Source organism: Pinus tabuliformis, chromosome Q (assembly GCF_031772625.1).
Source record: "Pinus tabuliformis cultivar Carrire ecotype Pingquan chromosome Q, CPIR1, whole genome shotgun sequence".
In the NCBI taxonomy this organism is placed as follows: domain Eukaryota; kingdom Viridiplantae; phylum Streptophyta; class Pinopsida; order Pinales; family Pinaceae; genus Pinus; species Pinus tabuliformis.
Window position 1 is genome coordinate 968791154 of NC_142296.1, and position 25492 is coordinate 968816645.

Sequence of the window (25492 nt, forward strand, 5' to 3'; positions counted from 1 at the left end):
TGAGGAATGACAAAATATTTAGAGATGGAATGGTGTTCAGTGTTGCACTTGGGCTTCTAAATTTGCAGTTACAGAGTGGTAATCCTAAAACTCAGAATTATTCTTTGTAAATTGCTTATACTATTGTAGTTAGGGATAAAGGTCTTGAAATTGTGAATTTTGGTCTCAATCCCAAGTTCGAACCATGATTTATTTAGGGAACCATGTAGGTTATATTGCCCTTCCCCAGTCATAGCTTGAACACTATGTACCATGTATTAGGCTTCAACACATAATCACGAACATAATGCATTATGCATGTTATGCCCAGAATCATGAATTGACAAGTTTGAACCATGATTCTGTATATTGTTCATGGCTCCAGCTTATGTACTTGGTCCTCTATAAGGCGATGTTTTGAAGTGCGATTTTTTTTTTTTTTAAATTCTTTCCCATGAAATATGAGTGTTATATGGCTGAATTTTTCAGTCTTACTTTGATCCCAGTTGCAAGACACCAATTTCGGTCCACAAAAGAAGTATTGAATTTTCTGTATAGAGGAAAGAGAAATAAACGAGAGCCTAGAATGAACCCTAAAGGAGAATTTGGAGAATAGAGTAAATTTTTATCTGGAACAACATCTGACTTTTGTCCAAATACTTCAAATATTGGTAGAATTTCTCTGAAGACAGGAAAGCATTAGAAAAGAGGGCCTAGAATAAACCCTCAATGAGAACTTGGAGATGAAATTACAGACTTGTCTGGATCACTATTCAGAGTTTTATCAAAAGTGATTCAAATATTGGTGGAATTTCTATGGAGACAGAAAAACGGTGTAAACAAAGGCCTATAATGAACCTTGGAGGAGAAGTTGCAAATGGAACAAAAGTTTTGTCCTAAACAACATCTGAGTTTTATTCAAGTGCTTCAAATATTGATGGATTTTCACTGGATGCCACTACTCTTCCCATTTTGTTATCGTCCTCTTCCTGTAGTATGCCATTCTCCATAACTGGTAGTTTTGACTTGCTAGTTCACAAAAGCCAAATTGCTTGCCTTCCTATACTTAACCAATGATTACATTGCTTAAGTTAGATGGGTACTATGCAGGAACTGAAGCTATGTTCACAGACCTAGGTCATTTTTCGGTTAGTTCCATTCAGGTATAGATATGGATCAATACATTGTAATAATAATAATAATAATATCCATTTTTAAGGTCACGACCAAGCCAGACACCAAATTGGTGTATGAGACCCCCTTGTTTGTGGGATAAGGGACCCACCTCTGCGCAGCGATTTGACTGCTAAGTCTATGAAGGCATACATACTCTACCCCCCTTTGGTTTTGAACCCATGACCTCTTAAGAGGAAACACATGCTCTTAACCATTAGGCCCACTCAAGCTGTATAATATATTTAAGTTTACGTTTAAATTTTAAGATTATGTATGTAAGTAGTCTGACATGTCAGTCAGTCTTGAGCAGATTTCCTTTACTGGAATAGTCTATCCCGATTTAATCTGCGCATATGTGGGCCAAGCTGCAAATCTCAGGGAGTTTCCCCAAGACTTGTCAAATACATTTTACAAATATACTCCAAGCAACTTCACTTATCCTTTAATTTTCTCTCTTTTATTTACAACTTATCCTTTAATATGTTTTGTTCTTTTCAAGTCTAAGGGCGAGTTCTATGTTGTTACTATGGATAATTTTAAACTTTTAATAACTTATCAAACTGAGCTCACCTTTTTTTAATTATAAATGACTCAAATTTTGTGACGGGGCTATATATTGGCCAATGTTTGTAGTTGCAATTGTTGCTTCTATTATAGAAAGCCAAGCCATGATCTCTGCAACTTTTGCTACCATAAAGCAGTCCATGTCCCTTGGATGCTTTCCACGCTTAACCGTGGTGCACACTTCATCAAAACATGAAGGCCAAGTGTATATTCCAAAAATCAACTACATTCTCATGCTGGCATGCATCTTTGTTACCATTTCTTTCCAAGATACTACCAAGATCGGCAATGCCTACGGTATGTATGTACGACTAGTGTTAAATTAAAATATATAACATAACCTTGCATATAAATTTTATTTCATAGAAATTGATGTCAGTGTGCTTCTTGATAGGTGGGTGAATTAATGGGTTGGTAATTCAAAATGGTTAAAATGAATAGACACTTAGTGGATGTGTTTGGTGAATCATTTTATGTAGATGATGTATTTTTCTTTTATTTGTGCAATCATACTATTAGTGCGTGCTTGCTTTGAACAATAAATTTGAGGAAATCTATGATGCTGATAATTTTATCTATAACCTTCGTGATGTGGTTAAAGTGCAAAGGAAATTTCCTAATGACAAAATAGCAAAAAGAACTGTAGTAATTAAGATTCCACACAGGGTCACAGAAGAATATATAGTAGAAAAGGTGGAGCCATTATTTAGGAGGACAAGCAATATCATGCTCAGTATCTTCTATCCATCTATAGATATGAAAATCAAAGAAGGGTCAAACCCTAGGATTGAATCTGTCTGTTGCTTTGGCATGTATGGTGTTCTTGAGTTTCACCTTGATATTAAAAGGGTGGGAGATAAAATGCTAAAAAATTTACATGATGCAGGGGATGGATCACTAAGACACTTTATTGCTATAGATTTGAGAATGGATATTTTGCTGGAAAAGGGCTGTGAAAATGCTGGTGGTAGCATCATGTCAGGAGCAAAAAAATGTTTTGGAGCACAGGATATTGGCATCTTTTTGAGAAAAGTTAGGTTCCAAACAAATACTCCTCTCTATTTGACACAGTCCACATGGCATGAAAACCTTAATTCTCTCAAAGATATATTTCCAAATGTATATACCAAGGTATGCAAACCATCCTATGGCCGTCATGTTGCCGATTTGTCACTTATGCGCCTTGCCACTTCATCTTTTGTCCGTATCTTCAATCTAGTAGATGTAGGTATAATATTTATTTCACTGCTTAACTATTAGACTCTCATACATAATTTGTTTCTAAATCAACCTTATGTTGTGACAGGAAAATAGTATGCCATTTGATGAAAAGGAACATTTTTTTTGTTTTGGAAAAATAGAATTTGAAAGAGCCCTTGATCTTTATATCTGCTCTCACAGTGATGTGTTTGTTCCTGCAATTTTAGGTATGTTCTATGCAAATGTTGTTGGATAGAGAATTGCAGCTGGAAGGATGCAAATACTTGTACCCACAACAAAACAAAATTATGTTGCTATGTTGTCAGATTCAGTATCACGTTACATTATTGACAAAAGTCACTTAGCCTATTCATGCTTATGTTAAGATTTATGTGCCATTCAATTTTGAAAGCCAGCTGCAGCCAGAAAGTCCACAAAAGTTCCCCAGGCTAGATTTCTTTTATGGATAAGAAAATTGTGAGTTTGCTTCCCTAAGTTTCAGAATTTGTACTAGCAAAGAGTCCTCTTAAATTATGAGAAAATCAACTTCCTGCAAAATGAAAGCTTTGATGGGGGTGACCTAGAAACTGTAACATTAGTTGTTATGCGATGTCTGTAAATTTATGCTATGATGGGATTCCATAAATACATTCTTAAATTTCAATTTGTTCAATGGGAGATTTCATCTGCTAGAAATCAAATGTTGGAATAAATTGTACCTTTTAATTTAATGAGTACAAGATTGATTCACTTAACCAAAATTCTAGTATTTTGAAATATTTCGGATGGTTTATGTATAATTAGGTAGTTTTAAGTTGAATATAAAGCTTTATGCTAAGAAATTAAGCTAGCCATAAGCTCCATGAATTGCTAGCTGCTATGACAATAGTTAATGAATTTCACTACTAATTGTCAAATGATTAATAATTATTTATCCATTAGAACAATTAACAACCAACATATCATAATTTCATAACACAACAAACTATATCTAGCAATTTCCCCAAAAGGTTCAAGGGAGGTTGATAGGATTGTTAAATTAAAAAAGTTGTATTTCATTTCCATAATAAAATAATAATAATTGATAGGTGCAATTGCCTCTACTGGAATAGTATATCCTTCTTTAATCTGCGCATATGTGGGCCAAGCTGCAAATCTCAGGGAGTTTCCCAAGACGTGTCATATACATTTTACAAATCTACTCCAAGTAACTTCACTTATCCTTTAATTTTCTCTGTTTTATTTACAACTTATCCTTTAATATGTTTTGTTCTTTTCAAGTCTAAGGGTGAGTTCTCTGTTGTTGCTATGGATAATTTTAAATTTCTAATAACTTTTCAAACTGAGCTCACCTTTTTTTGATGATAAATGACTCAAGTTTTGTGATAGGGCTATATATTGGCCAATGTTTGTAGTTGCAATTGTTGCTTCTATTATAGCAAGCCAAGCCATGATATCTGCAACTTTTGCTACCATAAAGCATTCCATGTCCTTTGGATGCTTTCCACACTTAACCGTGCTGCACACTTCATCAAAACATGAAGGCCAAGTGTATATTCCAGAAATCAACTACATTCTCATGCTGACATGCATCTTTGTTACCATTTCTTTCCAAGATACTACCAAGATTGGAAATGCCTATGGTATGTATGTATGATTGGTGTTAAATTAAAATATAAAACATAACCTTGCATTTAAATTTATTTCACAGAAATTGATGTCAGTGTGCTTCTTGATAGGTGGGTGAATTAATGGGGTGGTAATTCAAAATGGTTAAAATGAATAGACACTTAGTGGATGTGTTTGGTGAATCAGAATGGTTAGGATGGAAATACAAGAAGGGAAGTCATATGTAGAAATATGTTTGTTACTCAAAATATAAGGGATTAAAAATTATTTATAGTATGAATATTTATTTATCTATATCTATGTTTTTTTTTAAGTCAAAAAACCAGCTGACATTCGAATCCTATATAAAGTTATATATTAAAGTTTTGAATTGTATGTAAATTGGATGCAGGCATAGCCGTGGTTGGGGTTATGATTGTCACTTCATCTTTCCTCACACTGGTAATGCTTATGATATGACATGTTTATGATATGGCAGAGTCATCCATTGCTAGTCATTATCTTCATCACTGTATTTGGAGCAATCGAATTCACATACTTCTGAGCAGTGTTGTACAAGTTCCCCCAAGGGGATACCTTGCATCAACTTTTGTTGCAGTGTTGTTATTTGTAATGTATGTGTGGCACTATTTCCATATAAAGAGATACGCCTATGAAGTAGAACACAAGGTGTCAACAAAATACATGTTAACCCTGGGTTCGAGTCTCGATGTCACCAAAGTTCCGGGGATTGGGCTTTTATACACAGAACTAGCACAAGGAGTTCCAACAATATTTGAACATTTCATGAGAAACCTCCCTGCTAGGCACTCTGTCCTTGTATTCGTCTGTGTCAAGTATCTGCCTGTGAATACAATTCCAGCTGAAGAACGATTTGTATTTCGCAGAATTGGTCCAAAGGAACACAAAATCTATAGATGTGTAGCTAGGTATGGTTATCGGGACACTAGGACTGGGAATGTGGAATTTGAGAACCAGTTATTGGAATACTTGAGAGAATTTATACAGTTCGATTACATATTCACAAATGATATTAAAAAGCAATCTCAGCATGAAGGAAATAGTTCAAACTCTGCAGAAAGTATAGTCAATGTTGAGGTTTCTTTTGAAAATGAAGTAAATAATACGTGCAGTATGGTGAGCATGGAGGAAGAGTTGGAATTCTTAGAAAATGCAAAGAAATCAGGTGTGCTATATTTGTTGGGAGACAGTGAGGTTATTGCAAACAAAAATTCATCGTTGTTTAAGAGATTCATAGTGAACTTTTCATATAACACTAATGAGAGACACAAATGTGCTCCCATCCACTGAAGTGAATCCAAGGGAAGCCCCAATCTGACCCATGTTGTCTATGGCAATGAGATCTGCCTCAATACCACATATTAACCCTATGAACATAATCCACATGTGTAAGTTCAAAAAGCATTGAATAGTTGAGTAATTTTCTCTTGGATCCTTGATATACTTTGAATATATTCCTCTTAATCCAAGCTCCTTGAATTCTTCTGAAATAGAACTAGGAGCCTTGATGCACCATGAATATACTTTTGTGAGACTTACTCTAAACTTTTTCAGTACCCTTGTTATAGAATCACCATCAAGATTTGTTTCCTGGACATATTTGGGTTGATCTACATGAGTCTAGGCCAACCCAATCTCCCTCTTCTCTGCTTGGAATTTGTTAAATTATTCCTTTGCAACCACTCCCAAGGGTGCCATGAGAAAAATTGCAATTACAACAGCCACAATCTTAAACTCAATGGAAGGGAAATTGGAATGATTTTCTACAATGATAACAACCAAAATAAACCCAACCAGGGTCAGGTCTATGTATAGCTATATATAGAGAAGGCTCTCTTCATTTTATATAAGAGTTGGAATTCTTAGAAAATGCAAAGAAATCGGGTGTGGTATATTTGTTGGGAGATAGTGAGGTTATTTCAAACAAAGATTCATCATTGATCAAGATATTCATAGTGAACTTTGCAAATAACATTTTGCAAAGGAACTGTAGAAAGGGACAAGCTGCTTTGGAGATTCCACACAAAAACCTTCTGCAAGTCACCATGACCTATTATATCTAAACCAGATATTTGTATATGTATATTTATTTGTTTTAGCCCCGGATTCCACACAAAATTCTTCTGCAAGTCGCCATGACCTATTATATCTAAACCAGATATTTGTTTATGTAGATTTATTTGTTTTAGCCCTAGTCTATAAGATGGCATTGGCTAAATTTCCAATATGAGTGATGTATATTAATTGTGGTAAATAATATTTAAGGATGGCCACAAATTTATTAGAAATTCAAACTTCTTAAAAAAAATTCTAGTCTTCTAGTGGATGTGTGTGTTTCATTTTTATGATTCCGATTAAACTATTGAAAAATCTTAAACATCTAAACTTAAAATAATCTTATTAAATTAATTTAAGAGCATTATATATATATATATATATATATATATATATATATATATATATATATATATATATATATATGAAACACCAATTTGATATTTAAATTAACATAATTCTAGCTTTTTTCCCCGTGGAGAAAGTTGCAATTTCCTTTATTAATAAGAAAATTACATTTTGTAGATGCAAAGCATATTCATATGGTATACCAGACTAACAATCCAAAACGCAAAAATTAGGATTCCACCTCTGGGGTGGAGCTGTTCAAAAAAGAATAAGCATTTGTGAATGCTGCTCGTACTCTTCGTAGAGAGACCAGTACTGAAGTAAACACATAAAAAGCTATATGAATATTTACAGATGATCCTTAAATTAAAAGTCAATTCCAAAAAAAAACACCCTATTTATACTCCAAGGTCTATAAACGTCTTGTAATAATACTGATAAGAGTTGCCATTGCGTGCCTCTTGAATCAACCAATTAGCATTGTCCCGATGCGCTGCTTCCTTGGATAGGTGGTCAGCAGCTGTGTTGCATTCCCTGTAGATGTAGTGGCAAGAGAAAGAGTCAAAATGTGATATAAGTCTATGTGCCTCATCTAGAATATGTTTAAGAGAATATGCATTGCATTGTGATTTTTTGTTTAACCAGTTGCATATTATCTTAGAGTCACCAAAAAGCTGTAAATGCTGACAATGTTTTCTCAATGCATAATGTATGATGTTTTTGGCTGCAAGGAGCTCAACATAGTTATTTTTCCCCCTTCCCAGCCCCATTTGTATTCTGAAGGAGTGGTTTTTAGATAGGTGTAGGATGACGCCCCCTCCACAGCCTGTCTCTTGGGCCAACCCATTGAAATAAGCCCATGGCTAGGAGGTGTTGATGGTTTCCGGCGTAATAGTCCTAAGAGCAGGCTGGGAGCCCTCTTCAGGAATGGAGCTATAATTGGCTAGGATTCTGGTAGTAATTGAGGGCCAATGAGGGTCCTTTTGCTGGAATATTATTTGGTTTCTGGCTATCCAGATGGCCCAACATATAAGGAGAGGGATGTTCTTTTCTTTGTCAGTTGCTAGTTGCCACCAACGGTTCCATGAGTCTACAAAATTTGTGCCCTGCCATCGGTGAGAGGAGGAGAGCGAAGTAAGGAGGCTGTTCCAAAGTTCTTGTGTACTGGGATAGTGAAGGAAAAGGTGGTCCGTGTCTTCACTACCACTCTTGCAGAGATAACACTAGAATGGGCCTAAGAAGGATCGTTTCATCAGGTTGGCACCAGTTGGGACCTTGTTCCGGAGAATGGACCACATAAGGAGTCTCGTTCGGGGGGCCGCCTTCAGCTTCCACAAATGCTTCCACCATAGCTTCGAGAGTGGGGGCTTGTAAGGATCCATCAACACCTGATATCCTATCTTGGGGGAGTATACTCCGTGTTTAGCAAATTCCCAAATAAGTTCGTCATACCCCTCTTAAATTCTAATATGACCCTCAATTAGGGCTTTTAAGTAACCCCTACACTCCTGTTGCCAAATCTGCGATAAATTTAGGTCATGTTCTGTTTTCTAGGCCTGCTGAAACAGAGAGGTGTGCTCCTCATCGGCAATGTGACTAATATTCATAATGTCGAGTGAAGAAAGGTGTGCTATAAATGCCTTAGATAGCCTGTGAGCGTTTCCGCACCCCACCTAGGGGTCTAAGCCTAACCGCACCTGGGCTCCAGACCAGATCCTCCATGTCAGACCATTCCGAATAAGTGCCTTAGTGCTTATGACTACCTTCCAGATAATGGAGATATTGGCAGTGTTCCTTTGGTCTTGTCTAATCCAGTCAAAAGTGTTAGAGGGGGATATATACTTGGTGACGGCCACCTTCGTCCATAGACTGTAGTTATTGAGTAATTGCCATCCTAACTTTGCTGCCAGTGCCTTTGAGAATATATCCAACCTCTTTATTCCCCAACCCCCCCCATCACTTCGGTAGGGCCAAAGACTCCCAGTTTTCCCATGCAAAAATTCTCCCAGACTGCTTCCCTTTCCATAAGAAACGACAACAGATGTTTTGAAGGTGAGCCAGAATGCCTCGAGGGATCCAAGCCAGAGTCATCCAATAAACCAGAGTTGCTTCCAAAACAACTTTAATGAGGACCAACCTCCCTGCTCTGGATAGGTATTTGTGATACCAGATGTTAAGTCTCCTTTCAACTTTTGAAATAAGCCAGGTCCAGTCTGCAATTTTGTAGCCGTGTGGTTTTAGCCTATACCCGAGGTACCTCAGACCTTCTTCAAGAGATGCTTCAGCAAATGCAAATCTCCAGAGGGAAAACTGTACTTAATGTTGTGAACAACCTGTGGCAATGATGGTGGATTTTGCCTCATTTAGGACCATACCCGTAGCTTTCAAAAAAGTGGCCAGGGTGCGATGGAAGGATGTGATATCCCCTATACCTCCATTAAGGAAGACTAGCACATCGTCCACAAATCATAGGTGGGTGAGTATATAGGCTTCCGTGATTTTAATTCCCCTTATTCGCCCTTGTCTGTGTTCATCTCTGATAGTTCTGCTGAGGCCCTCCATAATGAGAAGGAAGAGAAGAGGGGAAAGGGGGCAACCTTGCCTCAGACCTCTTTCCGCATGAAAAAAGGGAGAAGCAGAGCCATTAATTAGCACACTGTATGAGACGTTTGTGATGCAGCACATGATCCACTTGATGAAGGAGTAGGGGAAGCCAAGTTGGGTTAACAGAATGCGAATGTAAAGCCAGTTGACTCTGTCAAAGGCTTTGGAAAGGTTGATTTTCAAAATCATTCCTTTGAGGCTTTTGGTCTGGATAGAGTGAAGGAGCTGTCTCATGGATTTTTCTGTTCTATAAAAAGGAAAACTGTTCAGGGGAAACGTGTGAAGGTAGGACTGGCTTGAGGCGGTTGGCGATGATTTTTGCAATGATCTTGTATATGAAATTGCATAAGGAGATAGGCCTGAAATCGTCATAGGTTGAGGGGTTATCGGATTTAGGGATAAGAGCTATGAACATGGAGTTGAGGCTTTCCCACATCCTTCCCTTCCTACGACATTCTTCTATCAGTCTTAAGAGGTCCAACCCAAGGATTTCGAAGAAAGCAGAGTAGAATTCAACTGTCCATCTGTCCGGTCCAGGGCTCTTATCCTTCTTTAACAACTTAAGGGTTGCTTCCATCTCTCCAAGGGTTACCTCCTTTATTAGGTCTTGCTCTACCTAATCCACAAATTTGGGAAAAGACTGTGCAATTCGCATGACTTCGGCCAGGGTGGCAATGGGAGGTTCTTTGTATATGCCCTTGAAGTGAGTATTCGCCAGGCTTGCCAATTCGCTGAAGGTTTTCACAGGGTGTCCTTGACCATCTTTGAGCTCCTAGATGGTATTAATCACCTTTCTTCCATTTGTATGCTTGTGGAAAAATTTGGTGTTGTCATCTCCTTCCTTGAGCCATATAGCACAGCTACGAAGTCTCCAACTCTCCTCTCTGTCTTTCAGAATTTGAGTCCGTTTTTGAAGAAGAGAGGCCATCCTATCCTTTTGTTCCTGGGATTCTATGATCCCTCTAGTACCTTCTTCCATTGATGCGATTGCCTCCTCTGCTACTTTGAGCACTTGATCCTCCTGTTCTCTTTTCCTTTGAGCCCACTCTTTTGAGAGGGATTTCAATGCCTGCATGTTGCGAGCAAAGCCTTCTGCTATGTTACCCTCTGTGTCCACTAGGTGAGCCTTCCAAAAATCGCCCACTGCCTTCTTGTAGTCGGCATCCTTTAGCCAGGTGGAGTTAAATTTAAAGGGAGCCTTGGGCTTTTTGACAACATCTTGGATTTCCAGATATATGGGCCTATGGTCTGATAACCCTCCTGAGCCGACCCATTGTCTAATGTGAATACCACTATTAGCCAGAGCTTCTTTGATGAGAAAATGATCAAGCCTCCTTGCCAGGCTGGCCTCCCTAGTTCTATTGTTCCTCCAGGTGGGCTTAATTTTTGCTGAAGGGATGTCTATAAGGTTATGATTATCCAACAGATTCTCAAAAAATACAGACAGAGTGTCCACTTGTGCCTGAAGTCCCCATGACTCCGCAAACCCCATAGAGAAATTCAGGTCTCCTCCAAGGATAATATTGTCAAGTTGCATGATAGATGAAGATAGCAACTTCCTCCAGAAATCATCTCTCTCTCTCAGCAGGGGCCATATATGTTGATGACTCTGAAGTTGGCTTCCAGGGAGGATGAGTAGATATCCACTCCCAGGAAGCCATTGCCTCCCCAGACATTAATTAGTTTGGTAGAGCAAGAGCAGATACCCAGGGTAATCCCTCCAGATCGACCCGTAGCATCGAGTGAGTGGAAAGTCCAGCTCGGGAGCTAGGATTCAAGGAGAGAGGAGATAGAGCAAGCTGGACCTAGGGTTTCTTGCAGAAAGATGATGTCGACAGCTTTTGAAGAGAACAAGCACCTCAAGGCTAGTTTTTTCTCGGGACTAGCCATCCCACAGAAATTGAAAGAGAGCATCTTCATTGGGGGGGGGGGGGGGGTAGGGTTGTCTCTGCTCTAAGGCCCCATGGAATAGTTGACTGTTTTCCCGTAGCGATCTCCTCCCCGGCCTGATTTTTTGCCCTGGTTAGAGAGGAGGGTCGACCCTAAGGAAGCTTGGGAAGATAGGGAAAAGGAACCACCCCAAACCCTACCACATCATAGCCTTGTGATCGGAATTTGGAGCGAGTAGGGTAGCGGTGGTCGGTGCAGAGGGGGGGAGAGGGCTGCAGGGAAGAAGGGGCCACCGGAAGGGAGGGTTCTGGAGAGGGGTAAACAGGGGGAGGGGGCGTGATGGAACAATGTTGGTTGATTAGGGATTGCCGGGAGGTTCTGGATAGAGGGAGGGAGACCAGGGAGGAGGGAGATGGACGAGGGGAAACATTCAGGGGGGGGATACTGAATTGTGAAAACACATATGAATAAGATGAAATATCAGACACAGAGAAAGCAATAGGGGAAGAAAAGAAAACTATACCCGTGGTGAAAGTGTCCCCTGAAGCCGCCTGAGCTCTCATCAGTGGAGGAGAGGGTAGCCGTAGTGGAGCTTTCCCCCGCTTCTTCTTGGGATCAAGATCCGCTTCCCTTCTTTCCTCAACTACAACTTGCGGCGGCTACTCCTCAACTTCCTGTGCGTGCTAGGGAGGATCCTAAGAAGTATTGGTGTTCGGAGTAATATCGCGAGGCCTCTATCTCCCTTTGGCATTCAGCGGGCAGTCCCTAAACACATGGCCAACCTTGTGGCAGCGTCAGCATCTATAGGGTACCCATTCATAATCTAGAATTTGCTTCCTAGTATAGTTCCGCCATTGGATGGTGATGTGCTCTTGCAGTCCTCCTCTTGTATCCATGTGCACCAAAATTTTGGCATAAAAAATCTTAACAGTAGCGAGGTAGGATTTTTCAAACCCCATATAAGTGCCGAGGGAATTGCCGATGCGCTTGAAAATCTCCTCTGACCAAAAGTGGGGGGGGGAGCCCTGGCAGCCTGATCCAATTTGGGCCGACCCCTATCTGCTTTGATTCGGGGTCAAAGAAGGGTGACCAATGCTCCAATAGAACAGGCGCATGTTGGAAGTGCCAATAAGAAGATAATACCCAATTGGTATGGTCTGGTCTAGCAAACTTGAATGCTAACCAACCCCTAACAAAGGTCTGGACAGTCGGAAGGTCTGCTAGGTGATGTCCCCAGACTTCGAAGGCCCAAGCTTTTAACCGCTCTACTGACTGGATCCTACCATGAATCCTTCCGACCAGTACTATGTCTGCAATATCCATGGATTCCACCAATTGAATATATTCCTCCAGCTACAGAAAAACATCGTCGATTTTAGATCTGAAGCACCGGACCTTCTTACGAGGTCTCGCTTCCTCAGGTAAGGACTCCTTTGGGTCGAAGCTTAGCTTGGGGATAGAATGGTCCTCAGGACGAGGGGAAGATGCAGATGGGAGGGTGTCCAATAGGGGTGGAATGATTGTGAAGCTTCCAGAATGAGGGTCGGGAAGATGCGACAAGGACGAAGTCACCGATGTTGATGGGGTTGACGAGCTGATCAAAACGGAAGAGGGTCCATAGGAAAAGGAGTGTGGAGGGCCAGCCCAGGGCTTCGGGGATTAGGGTTTAGGCAACTGGAAGCAAACCCTAATGAGGACGGTGACGATGGTGGAGTGGAGAGGGACGGTCGGGTCAGGGGCTCATCCGGCAGGATAACTGGGCAGTTGCAAGACCTTGAGATCGGAGGAAGGTCAGCAATGGCTTCGTTCAAATCACTGCTAAATGGAACATAGTCCTCTTTGTAGGTATGCGACGTCGACTAGATAGCTCCCTCTAGCAGTGGGTCCTCCAAGTAATCAATAAGATCGAGGTCCATAGTTGTCGGGGGCTCGCAAACGCCAGCTGCCTGTAACCGCCAAGGGTCTGTAGGGTGAAAGCGAAAGGGTTTCAAACCTAAAGAGAGGGTGAAAAGCGGGAGCTGATAGAACCTGCACAGTAACACAGTAAAAAACTCAAATACCATATTGCTAATGCAGGGTTAGTGTGAAACAGTAGCCCCAGGCCCGAGCTACGTGGAGCTGTCCTGGTCTGTCATCTATTGCATAAACCTGCACCCACATCAAGTCAACCGTATTCTCCTTCACGTTGCAGAGCCATCGTTTCTCCCTTCGTCCAACATAATTCAAAAATTAAATTAGTATTATCATAAAAATACAATATACTTATTAATTAAATCTAAATACTCTATCGAGATATTGCTTCTAATTAATCATCTTATCCTAGATATTGTTTCTACTTATTGATCGTATCCTAGAAGTAAGTGTGATTTGGTTGAATATAGATGAAATCTAAATGTTTAAAATTTTACCATCTGGGTTTTGAAAGAGTGATTTCTTTTTACATAGTTGGAAAATTTATCATAACTCAATTATCAAATTAGTAGTGGGGATAGCTAATCATTGGCTACTATCAGAAAATGTAGGTTGACTTATCACTGTTATTCAACAAAAATTGGTTGATGGTCCATAAGGTCCATAATGCTTCAAAACCTTGAGCCTTAACTTGTTTCCTTACATTTAAGAAAAACTGCCTTTTAATAGAAAAAAATAATTTTAGAGTTAAAAAAATATATATTTCACTTCACTTCTTTAATAAATATATTGTAATTTGACATTTGTATCTTATGGATGATATATTGCATGACGAATGTATTAAGACGATATACACGAGAAGGGAAAATTAAAATTCTTAACATTATTTCAAAATAGTAAGCATTGTTTCAATATGTCAAACATTGATTCAATAGGTATTTGAGTGCTTCACACCAAATAAAGCATGTTTTCAGATTAAAATATATCATCCACTAGAAAAACTCTAGAAACATGGATGACTAAGGGTCCCTATGGTGGGAATAGGAAGCATTAAAAAGAAGAGGAAATTTTAAACAATTGAACGTAGGAAGAAATAAAAGTCAAGCAAATGTGAAAGGACAACGGAGAAAGGATAACAAACATGAGTGATCATGGGGAAGAAGGAATATTAGAGAGGCCTTGTGTAATTAGATTTTTACAAACTGAGTGATATAAATGTTATTTTTTAGTGTTTATAATATTTAGAGTTGTCTGAACCTCGAACTCCCTTCACCAATGACCACCACCACTGATGAGCCCCAAAAATGGACAAATATTTGGGCTCATCCAACCTCCTAATTTGGCTTAGTCCACCATTCTCATTTGTTTATTGCATGTTTTTTATTATTTTTATGTTAATAGAGTGAATTTGGTTAGTCATTATGCCAACAAGTCTAATGGGTGCTTTGTGTAGCCTTGTTGGTCAACTTGGAGACAAAATTGAAGGTCTTAATGAGCACTTGGCAGCGAAATTCGTGGGAGAACAAGCTAGAGGATTTGTAGGAAGGTGTCCCCCTCATTTATGGACCCTTACCTCGAATTCTCCACCATCAGCTCAGAGTTCAAAGGCCACCAAATCAATGAGCTCAAGGGCAGCCAAGCAAGTCAAGTTGGACTGCTGTTAACTCCAAGTCTTGGGCAGCCAAGTCCCTAACTTTTAGGAGGACTGTTGGGTCCTCAAATTGTATAAATAAGAAGGCTTGGGGCTTCATTTTGGTTAGCTAGTGGTTGGTCATTTTTGTTAGCTAGTTGGTAGTCATTTTTGGTAGCTAGTAGTTAGTCATTTCGTAGCAGCTAGTTAGTCAATGTGGTTTTAGCTCTTTGTAAGCCAGTTTTGGCATGACATTAGACTTTTCATTATGAATAAAAGCAAGCAGTTTTGGATCAGATTTTGAGTTTTTAAAGGAGCCTAAAGCTCTCGGGGTTGGGCCCAACCTGAGAGCTCAGGCCTCCTTCCTTTGTATCAATATTGTTCCTTTAGCATTTCGTTTCCATTTTCCTTTACATGCATTTGAGTATAGCTGCTGATTTAGATTTCCTGTAGAAGTCAAACAGATTGGTGTTATTAGTTAGAACTGTTGTAGTTGTTTGGAAGTAGGCTGAGGCATTACTTAGATCCATTCATGCACTTTCATATTCAGCATTGCTTCTTCATTCCACTGCCATGCATGAGTTTCCTTCACAATTTATATTGCTGTTCATTGATTTTATGTCACAGGTAGCTCAGGTTGAAGCATTCTCGTTTTGGTGACACTCACAAGCATTTGTTTCATCTACACTACTTTCTCTTGTTCCATCACTTCGTCCTCCACCTTGATCACACCTGCAAACACATCTTTGATCCCTGCTCCTTTCTGTTATCTCACAAAGCCTTTCACTCCTCACGTACTTCCATTCTCTAGCCCTTTCGTTGACATAGCCCTTTACCTTCCACCCTACTCCCTACACTCACTTCCCATCCCATTCTTTCACTTCTAAAGCCATCACCAGCCTCATTCCTACCTTACACATCTCCCTCTACCATTTCATCATCCCTCCATCACTCCAAACACTCACGGTAGGTCATCCTGTAGCCATTTTTAGACATCCTGTAGAAAACAGAGTATCCTGTAGGATCCTCCACAGCCATCCTGTAGGAGGCCACTCTCTCGGTTGCTGAGCATCTGAATGCGAGGAACCTCTGTGGATGGATGCTAAGGATCCCTAGGGACCTCTCTTAGCCTCCCCAACCTGTCCCACGCTTTCCTTCCTTCTCCATCCCATCTGCACAACCAAACCCTAGTTAGCACAAGATCACAATCATTCCACATACTTAAAGGAAAAATACAAAAACATAACTTTCATGATGCAAGTAGTTTAGATCCATGCATTTACACTTGTTAGAGGTAATGACAGCGTTGGTAGAAGTTGCATTTACATTCTTTGCATTATAAGAGGTTAGACTAGTCAAATTAGGGTTTCCTAGGGTTACATGCTTTGATTTGCTTTCAGTTCATTTTTGTCAAGTAAAGTAGCTTTCCTTTGAGATTAGCTTTCGTCCATCAATTAGCAAGCTTCTTCTGAGAGCCTATAGAAGTTGGCTTGAGCCCTAGCGGACTTGTGCCAGCTGACCAAGTGACAGCTGCGACAAGAGCTAGTACTTGTGCATATAGCACCGCCGCTTCCAAGTTTGTACGAACTACCGGGTTGATAAAATTAAGAGACAGGAAGCCCCAGGAGTTGTAGCATTATTGCTACAATACTGGAGCTCACCATCTTTTTGGCGCCGTTGCCGGGGAAGCGGCAGAGTATTGGTGATTGTTGCTATTCTTCTATTTTCTACTACAACCTTCTTCTAAGTAGTTTATTTCATTTCCATTATGCAATTTCATTTATGCAAAAGTAGATTAGCCTTTCTTGCTTTCCTAGATTAGTATTTCCCGCTTTCATAGATTAGCATTTCCTGCTTTCCTAGAATAGCCTTTCAATTCCGCATTTCAATTCTGCAAGCGTAGATTAGCATTTCAATTCCGCAAGCGTAGACTAGCATTTCATTCTTGCAATTTCATTTGAGCAAAATAGATTAGTCCTTTCAATTTCGCAAGATAGTTAGTTGCAGTTCAATCTATTTCATGCTTTGTAGGAGTAGAGATAAGTTAGAAAAATGATTGCACAACACCCCCACTGCTTCACACAGCCAACGTTCTTCTTCGATGGCTGTGATGAAAGGACCCCTGGGTGGACATCAAGACATATCTGAAGAACCTCTAGGGGAGAAGAAGAAGAAACATTCCTCTGAAGCAAATGGCTACAAGCAGAAATGTTGGGAGCAACATCTTGTCCAAAGATGAATTTGAAAATCAGCTGGAAGATTTCAAGAGTGATATGAGGCAGTTTCTTGCCATGCAACTGGATACCTTATGGATCCAGAAGAAGCAAGAGGAAGCCAAGAGGGCTTTGGTCATTTTTTGTCCTAGGTGCCTTAAAAAGCATCCGAGGAACGAATGTCCAATGCACTCCCTAGAAGTGTGTTTCATCTGTGAGGAATACCATCCTACAGATCAGTGCCCTTCCTTGCCCAGAATCAAAGCTACATATCAAAGAGCCAAAGGAGCCACTGAATCACCCTATTACATGAACCAAAGTTGGCCACATGGACCCATACCCTACCAGCAGGAACTACAAGGGACACCCGAGACCTATTATGACCCTTACCAAGCCACCTTCATGCCTTCTTGGGGTCCCCCTGCTCATCCTTCCTGGTCTACACCTCCTCCTTGGTCATATCCTCCTTGCTCCTTCACAGATCCATATTATGCCCAACCAGTTGCTCATTCATTTCACTCTTATGCTCAGCCACAGCCTCAGTGGAATGCACCTTATCAGGAGTGGAGGCCCCAGTACAACTCTCATCCCGCTCATTTTCCTCCACCACCTGCTCATCCACAACCATCGCCTCCTCCTCCACCAAGGCAACCCCAAATGCCTACCCAACCACAATGCCATCCATCTCCATCTCAATTTCACACCTCCACTCAGCTACCCGTACCTCCATTTCCAAAACCATGCAATGGAGCAGCTCAACCCAATTGCAAATCTGAGGCACAACATGTGCAAATGATTCCTCGTGAGCTCAATGATGTTCACCAAAGCTCAGGAAAAGTAATGCAAAAAAGAGATCATCTTGAAAGCATTGAAGGACCAAAAGCAAAAGGAGAATCAAAAGAGGAGATCAAAGAACCATGGGTTGCACTTGATGAAGAAAAGAGATCTAAATCAGAGATCGAGAGAGATCCCTCATGGTTACCATCAAATCCTCCATGTACTCAAGATAAAGATCAACAAAAAGAGGAAGATGAGAAGGTCATGTTAGAAGGTGACATGAAGAATGATCCAGATCAGCAAAAGAACCAAGGATATCAAAGCTATATTGAGACATGGTTCCAAACAGTCACTAAGTTGCAGCAGTACTCTCTTCCTCATCTATGTTTGATCCATTCAAAGTCAGATCATTTTGGCTCTGAGATCTGGATACCTATCATAGCATGCATTTCGAGCCTTCACATCATTTTTTCTCTAATCTCGATGTGCACATGGCTCCATTGGAAGTATTCTTATACTTGAGAATGATTTTGTTTTTCAAGTAGGGTAGGGTAGAAAAAAAGAAAAAGAGAAAAAAAAGAAAAAAAAGAAAAAGAAAAAAAAAAGGAAAAAAAGGAAAATATAAATCTAAGGTGAAAACCTCCTCGGAGGCGCCTTAGGTTGGCTCATTGATTGAAAACCTCCATGAGGCGGTCAATGGGTTGAAAAAAAAAAAGAGAAAAGAGAAAAAGATCTTTGGGTGAAAACCTCCCTTGGAGGCGCCCAAGGCAGGCAATTAGGGTGAAAACCTCCATGAGGCGCCCTAGTTGTTTTTCAAAAAAAAAAGAGAAAAAAGAAAAAGAAAAATAAAGCTAATCTCCATTTCATGTTGCAGCAGTGACATTGCAGGTTGCAAGAAGGATGTTTCATGGCAGGAGGAGCACTCAAATCAAGGTCAAAGGAGTTTTTGTGCCTTCTACAGGAAGTTTCGTATCTTCTACAGGAAGCTTACAAAAAAGCCAAATTGATCTCCAAAGAGGACTTGAAGGCTTGGAAAATGTCCATGAGGCCTACACTCATCTATGTTTCCACTCCTCACCCCTTTTCCATCATTCTTTTCATGTCATTATGCTTCTTTCCTCCAAACTGTGTTTTCTACAGGATGCTCTATATTTCTACAGGAAACATCCTGTAGAACCTTTGGACGAGCCAAATTCAATCTCAAAAATGAATCTAATGGTGGGAATCTGTTGATTAGGCCTACAAGCACTGGTGTGTCCATCCCTTGCCTTTCTCCATCATTCGTCCACCTCCTTGTGCCTCTCATTGTGCTTCCACAGGATCTTCCTGTAGAAATTGTGGGAAACTAGGCATGCATTTCAAAAAGTGGTTTGGTGAGCATGCTAGCTTCCTCAAAGGTTCAAGAGTCCTCCTGCAGTCTTCCAACTCATCCTCCATCATCTCCATACCTGCATCACAACAAAAATTCATTTTGTCATACCATGCAAACACATGCAAAATGCCTTGAAGCCAAAAACACATAGAGCAGAATTTGTTTTTGCCATAACTTGAGAACCATGCATCCATTTGACAAAACATTTTATGCGGGATTGTACAAGGTCGATGACAACATGCCTGAGCAGTTTCATGCAATTCCGGTGCACGGTTTCCAAGGAATCAGCCTCCATCACCATCAGCCATTTTTGCATTTTCTCCATATCCGTGCATCCGTTTCAAAACCTGTTTCATGGGGAGATGCACATGGATGATAGTAGCCTACCCAAGCAGTTTCAGCCAATTCCGATGCACGGTTTCCGAGAAATCGAGCTCTGAAATCTTCAGCCATTTTCCAATTTTCTCGAAATCCGTGCATCCAGTGATCACGAATTTGCTATGGGAGATGAATCATGATGGTAGGAACATGCCCACCAAGTTTCAGCTCAATCCGGTTTGCCGTTTGGGAGAAATGGCAAAAAGAAGTTCTGGTTTGGTGAAGATGCAGCAACAGCAGCTTGAATGTGCAAATCTGAACGTGGAAATGAACTTTTGTTGCATGCATCCGTCCAGAGGGCACCTGCACAAGAGAAAACAGCCATAAATCATCAATCAAGCTACCATACATGCAGCAAATGAAGATCAACACATGCATGCAGCAAGACACTTCACAAAGCAACCACGCACGACTTGCAGGTACGTGACTTAACCCTGTTCCTCTGTTGCATGAATGTAATTCGAAGCATTGCATGAACGAATGAGATGGTTGTGGTTAAGAGAATCGGTGGCCAGCCAACTGGACACCCTCATCTAGTTCAACAGCGCTTGGTGGGTGGATACGACACGTGTGCTCAGCCAACTCAAGAGAAAATTGAAAACGGGTGGTGATGGACAGTTAGACCTCAGCGTGCTTGATGGATGAGATTAACAGTAGAGAACAACTAGTTAAACACCGCAGTGGAGACAACAGTTGCATGGGGCCAACGTATACTTGGCCACTTCACTACCTCACCAAAAATCACGTTGAAATTAAATGATGCTTGGCTGACTCTCACCACTCTTTGTTCAACTGCGGTCAACTGAAGCACATGTCCACCATCCAGATCAGTTAAACAATGGTGCTCTACCGATTTCTGCCTTTTATTCTCGAGATCTCTTCAGTTCCTTAAAAAAATTCCCGTTTCTACAGGATGTCGTCTACAGGAAAGTGCAGCAGAGTCTTTTCAAAAGCAGAGAAGCCCAAGTTTTTTTCTTCATCCAGTTGAAGCTTGAAGAAAGCCTATTGTTTAGCTGAAGTCAAGGTTGTTGCAAAACAACTACAACCCAGGAACAAATGGATTGCTTCTCCGCGGCAGAGTTTGGACAGACTAAAAACGCTCAAGATATTGATGGTAGTTGCTTATCTGTACTTTCATCTGAAAGATCTATTCAGGATGGCTCCGACAACTCTAAGGTCAATATAACTAGCAATGTTGTAGATCCAGATAAATGCAGTAAATCTGGACCAATGGAGACAGGTTGGCTTCGGCACAGAAGCATTAAAGCTACTGCTAATATTTGCCCAAAATCTCTTCATCAGAGCCAGAGTATGAATGATTCGAATAAGAAGGAAAATACGTCTTCCATTTCTGATCAAAAGGACCACCATCAAGTTCACATGGAAGAAATTGGCAGAGATACATTGGGTGTTGTCGATGATCCTTGTGCAAAGAAAGTAAGAAACAGAGGGGATTCCCCTTCAGCTGACTCATTTTCTGGACCAATTCCCTGTCAAGAGCATGGCACATCTGTGAATTTAGTAAATCCAGAGACTCAGAGATACATGGAAGGCTTAGACAGTCATAAGAATGTCTTGAAGGAAGCTCATAGGAAATCAATCCATGCAAAGATATTCAACCCAAGCATCTGGAAGAAGCGAAGAAACGAGGGCATGATGCAAAAAGGTGATTGTGCAACAGCAGGTATAATGGCAGTATTTATCTCTATGTTGACTGGGATCAAATATACTTAAGTGAAAAATATTACCTTCTGGCATTCTAGTCCAAAATATGGGTCCTAAGAGTTAATGTTGAAGTCTGCCAGCACTGTATTTCAGCTTTCTGCATTATCAGGCCACTGCCCTATGCTTGCAATTACTTCTGTCACTTGTCAATACAGCGTATTGTCTTCAATTCCTGTTACATTTCCTATCAATGATCTTAAGGAAAGCTCTGTTTTCAGCACCTGAATTGGGGCATTTGAATTCAACAATACATTATATTGTTTCTGCTGCCCTGTGTGATATTTTCCAACTATGATAGGAAAATACAGCGTATAGAAAAGAAAGCATTGATATTGGGCATCTGATTTTTCAACATCAATTCAGGGTATATGATTTTTCAGCAGTAAGTCATAATACATATTTCATTGCCTATGATCTTTCCAACTATGAAAGCAAATAGAGGACATGTCAATTTGAGGCACATGTTCTACAGGAAGACAGAGTCTGTTTCTACAAGAAGACAGAACAGTTTCTACAGGAAAGGTTGAAAAGAGGGAAGCCAAAGGAGAAATCGGCCGAAATGCTAGCCAAGAAAGTCACCAAGGCCGTCAAAGACAAGGGGAGAGATTTGGTTGCTCAGAGGATGAGCAACACTTTCAGTAGGGGGGTGATGATGAGCCCCAAAAATGGACAAATATTTGGGCTCATCCAACCTCCTAATTTGGCTTAGTCCACCATTCTCATTTGTTTATTGCATGTTTTTTATTATTTTTATGTTAATAGAGTGAATTTGGTTAGTCATTATGCCAACAAGTCTAATGGGTGCTTTGTGTAGCCTTGTTGGTCAACTTGGAGACAAAATTGAAGGTCTTAATGAGCACTTGGCAGCGAAATTCGTGGGAGAACAAGCTAGAGGATTTGTAGGAAGGTGTCCCCCTCATTTATGGACCCTTACCTCGAATTCTCCACCATCAGCTCGGAGTTCAAAGGCCACCAAATCAATGAGCTCAAGGGCAGCCAAGCAAGTCAAGTTGGACTGCTGTTAACTCCAAGTCTTGGGCAGCCAAGTCCCTAACTTTTAGGAGGACTGTTGGGTCCTCAAATTGTATAAATAAGAAGGCTTGGGGCCTCATTTTGGTTAGCTAGTGGTTGGTCATTTTTGTTAGCTAGTTGGTAGTCATTTTTGGTAGCTAGTAGTTAGTCATTTCGTAGCAGCTAGTTAGTCAATGTGGTTTTAGCTCTTTGTAAGCCAGTTTTGGCATGACATTAGACTTTTGATTATGAATAAAAGCAAGCAGTTTTGGATCAGATTTTGAGTTTTTAAAGGAGCCTAAAGCTCTCAGGGTTGGGCCCAACCTGAGAGCTCAGGCCTCCTTCCTTTGTATCAATATTGTTCCTTTAGCATTTCGTTTCCATTTTCCTTTACATGCATTTGAGTATAGCTGCTGATTTAGATTTCCTGTAGAAGTCAAACAGATTGGTGTTATTAGTTAGAACTGTTGTAGTTGTTTGGAAGTAGGCTGAGGCATTACTTAGATCCATTCATGCACTTTCATATTCAGCATTGCTTCTTCATTCCACTGCCATGCATGAGCTTCCTTTCACAATTTATATTGCTGTTCATTGATTTTATGTCACAGGTAGCTCAGGTTGAAGCATTCTCGTTTTGGTGACACTCACAAGCATTTGTTTCATCTACACTACTTTCTCTTGTTCCATCACTTCGTCCTCCACCTTGATCACACCTGCAAACACATCTTTGATCCCTGCTCCGCTCTGTTATCTCACAAAGCCTTTCACTCCTCACGTACTTCCATTCTCTAGCCCTTTCGTTGACATAGCCCTTTACCTTCCACCCTACTCCCTACACTCACTTCCCATCCCATTCTTTCACTTCTAAAGCCATCACCAGCCTCATTCCTACCTTACACATCTCCCTCTACCATTTCATCATCCCTCCATCACTCCAAACACTCACGGTAGGTCATCCTGTAGCCATTTTTAGACATCCTGTAGAAAACAGAGTATCCTGTAGGATCCTCCACAGCCATCCTGTAGGAGGCCACTCTCTCGGTTGCTGAGCATCTGAATGCGAGGAACCTCTGTGGATGGATGCTAAGGATCCCTAGGGACCTCTCTTAGCCTCCCCAACCTGTCCCACGCTTTCCTTCCTTCTCCATCCCATCTGCACAACCAAACCCTAGTTAGCACAAGATCACAATCATTCCACATACTTAAAGGAAAAATACAAAAACATAACTTTCATGATGCAAGTAGTTTAGATCCATGCATTTACACTTGTTAGAGGTAATGACAGCGTTGGTAGAAGTTGCATTTACATTCTTTGCATTATAAGAGGTTAGACTAGTCAAATTAGGGTTTCCTAGGGTTACATGCTTTGATTTGCTTTCAGTTCATTTTTGTCAAGTAAAGTAGCTTTCCTTTGAGATTAGCTTTCGTCCATCAATTAGCAAGCTTCTTCTGAGAGCCTATAGAAGTTGGCTTGAGCCCTAGCGGACTTGTGCCAGCTGACCAAGTGACAGCTGCGACAAGAGCTAGTACTTGTGCATATAGCACCGCCGCTTCCAAGTTTGTACGAACTACCGGGTTGATAAAATTAAGAGACAGGAAGCCCCAGGAGTTGTAGCATTATTGCTACAATACTGGAGCTCACCAACCACGACCACCAATTTTTTCCATATCATCTCCCATCACTTCAACATTGACAAATGCATATTGTAAATAAAGATTGCTCAAACATGATAACATCAACGATGTATCAATACACTATTATGGTCCATTTCTTGTTAACTAGGACACTATTACTTATATTAATGAAACATTTCTTGCTAATTTATATATGTAGGGAGGACGCCCTTATCTCTCATCTCCCTATCGAGTACTTTGGTCACATCTTCTTTATTCTATGCTATTAGTTCCTATGCTACCGCCTTACGGTGTTTCCTTTGCAACATTTGGCGCAATTGCTAGTATAAATTTAACATATTAAGAGGACATGTAAACGTGTTGAAATTTTTTCTTATATTACACGTACACATCACTCCTATACTGTATTGTATAGTGCCTCTCGGTGCAACTAACCATAGGATACTATGGGCCAATACCATGGCTCATCAATACCACATGTCCAAAAACCATCTCTCATTTCACAATATATATATATATTCTAATTTTATTACATTTTTTGGCCAAGAGATAGTCTAATCCCATTATGGAAGAGAGTCCAACTATATTATGTTATCTAAACATTTTTACCCAGTCAAATTACATAAAAAAGAAAAAGAAAAAAAAAAGAAAAAAATATTAATTAAAACATTTTGACTGAGTGAAATTACATTAAAAAAAATTAAACTAAAAAAATAAAATTAATAATTAAACCAACCTAGATCCATCTTAACTCTAGATCTATCAAGCTCTGAAAGGGATCAAATCTCTCAAGGTGCAAACCTTTCTTCATGTTTTGCATTCAGAAAAGAGGTTTTCACCTCGAGATATTTGATCCCTCTCGGTGCTTGATAGATCCATAGTTAAGATGTATCTAGGATCGTACCTATTACTATCTACTAATTCCACCCTTCCAAATTTGAAAGTTTTAAATTTTACTCCATGGGGATAAGAAAAGGTTTACAATATTCCATGCCAAATCATTTTAACAATTCAATGGCATACTTGGTTTGACTAAGGAAGATTTGATGAGGCCATTGATTTACTTCAAGTTCAAGAAAATAATGAAGTGGCTCCAAATTTGACATTTCAAAATATGCTTAAAGTTCTTCCTTGACCTATTTAATGTGATCTTCATTATTTTTTGCAATGACAGTCATCAACATAGAGTACAATAATCACTTAGTGCTTGTATTGCATTCAAAAATACAAAATATCATCCGATTCACTTCTTTGAAAACTCACTTTTTAAAGATAATCATCTATTTTTGCATACCAAGCTCAAGGAGATTTTTTAAAGCCATATAAAGCTTTCACTAACTTGAAAACTTTATCTTTTTTCCTGTAAGTTAACAC

At 40.1% G+C, this 25492-nt stretch overlaps 1 protein-coding gene, 1 long non-coding RNA gene and 2 pseudogenes across 2 annotated transcripts; 3 read left to right on the top strand and 1 right to left on the bottom strand.

Moving 5' to 3' along the window:
• The first annotated feature begins 624 nt into the window (after window positions 1-624).
• Window positions 625-3592, top strand: LOC149222707 (uncharacterized). Its single transcript, XR_016248917.1, has 2 exons — window positions 625-2016; window positions 3147-3592. It is a non-coding gene; the product is annotated as an uncharacterized LOC149222707 (long non-coding RNA).
• LOC149222708 (protein MANNAN SYNTHESIS-RELATED 1 pseudogene) lies at window positions 2092-3112 on the top strand (annotated as a pseudogene).
• A 1427-nt stretch (window positions 3593-5019) lies between the features above and the next one.
• On the top strand, window positions 5020-5859 carry LOC149222709 (potassium transporter 5 pseudogene; annotated as a pseudogene).
• A 4489-nt stretch (window positions 5860-10348) lies between these two features.
• Window positions 10349-11068, bottom strand: LOC149222710 (uncharacterized). The gene has a single exon (XM_089387655.1). The coding sequence runs from the start codon at window positions 11066-11068 to the stop codon at window positions 10349-10351; it is 720 nt and encodes a 239-aa protein (XP_089243781.1).
• Between the last annotated feature and the right edge of the window lie 14424 nt (window positions 11069-25492).

Coding starts and splice junctions, on each gene's coding strand:
- LOC149222710 (XM_089387655.1), bottom strand. CDS start 11,068: ATGGGGTTTGCGGAGTCATGGGGACTTCAGGCACAAGTGGACACTCTG.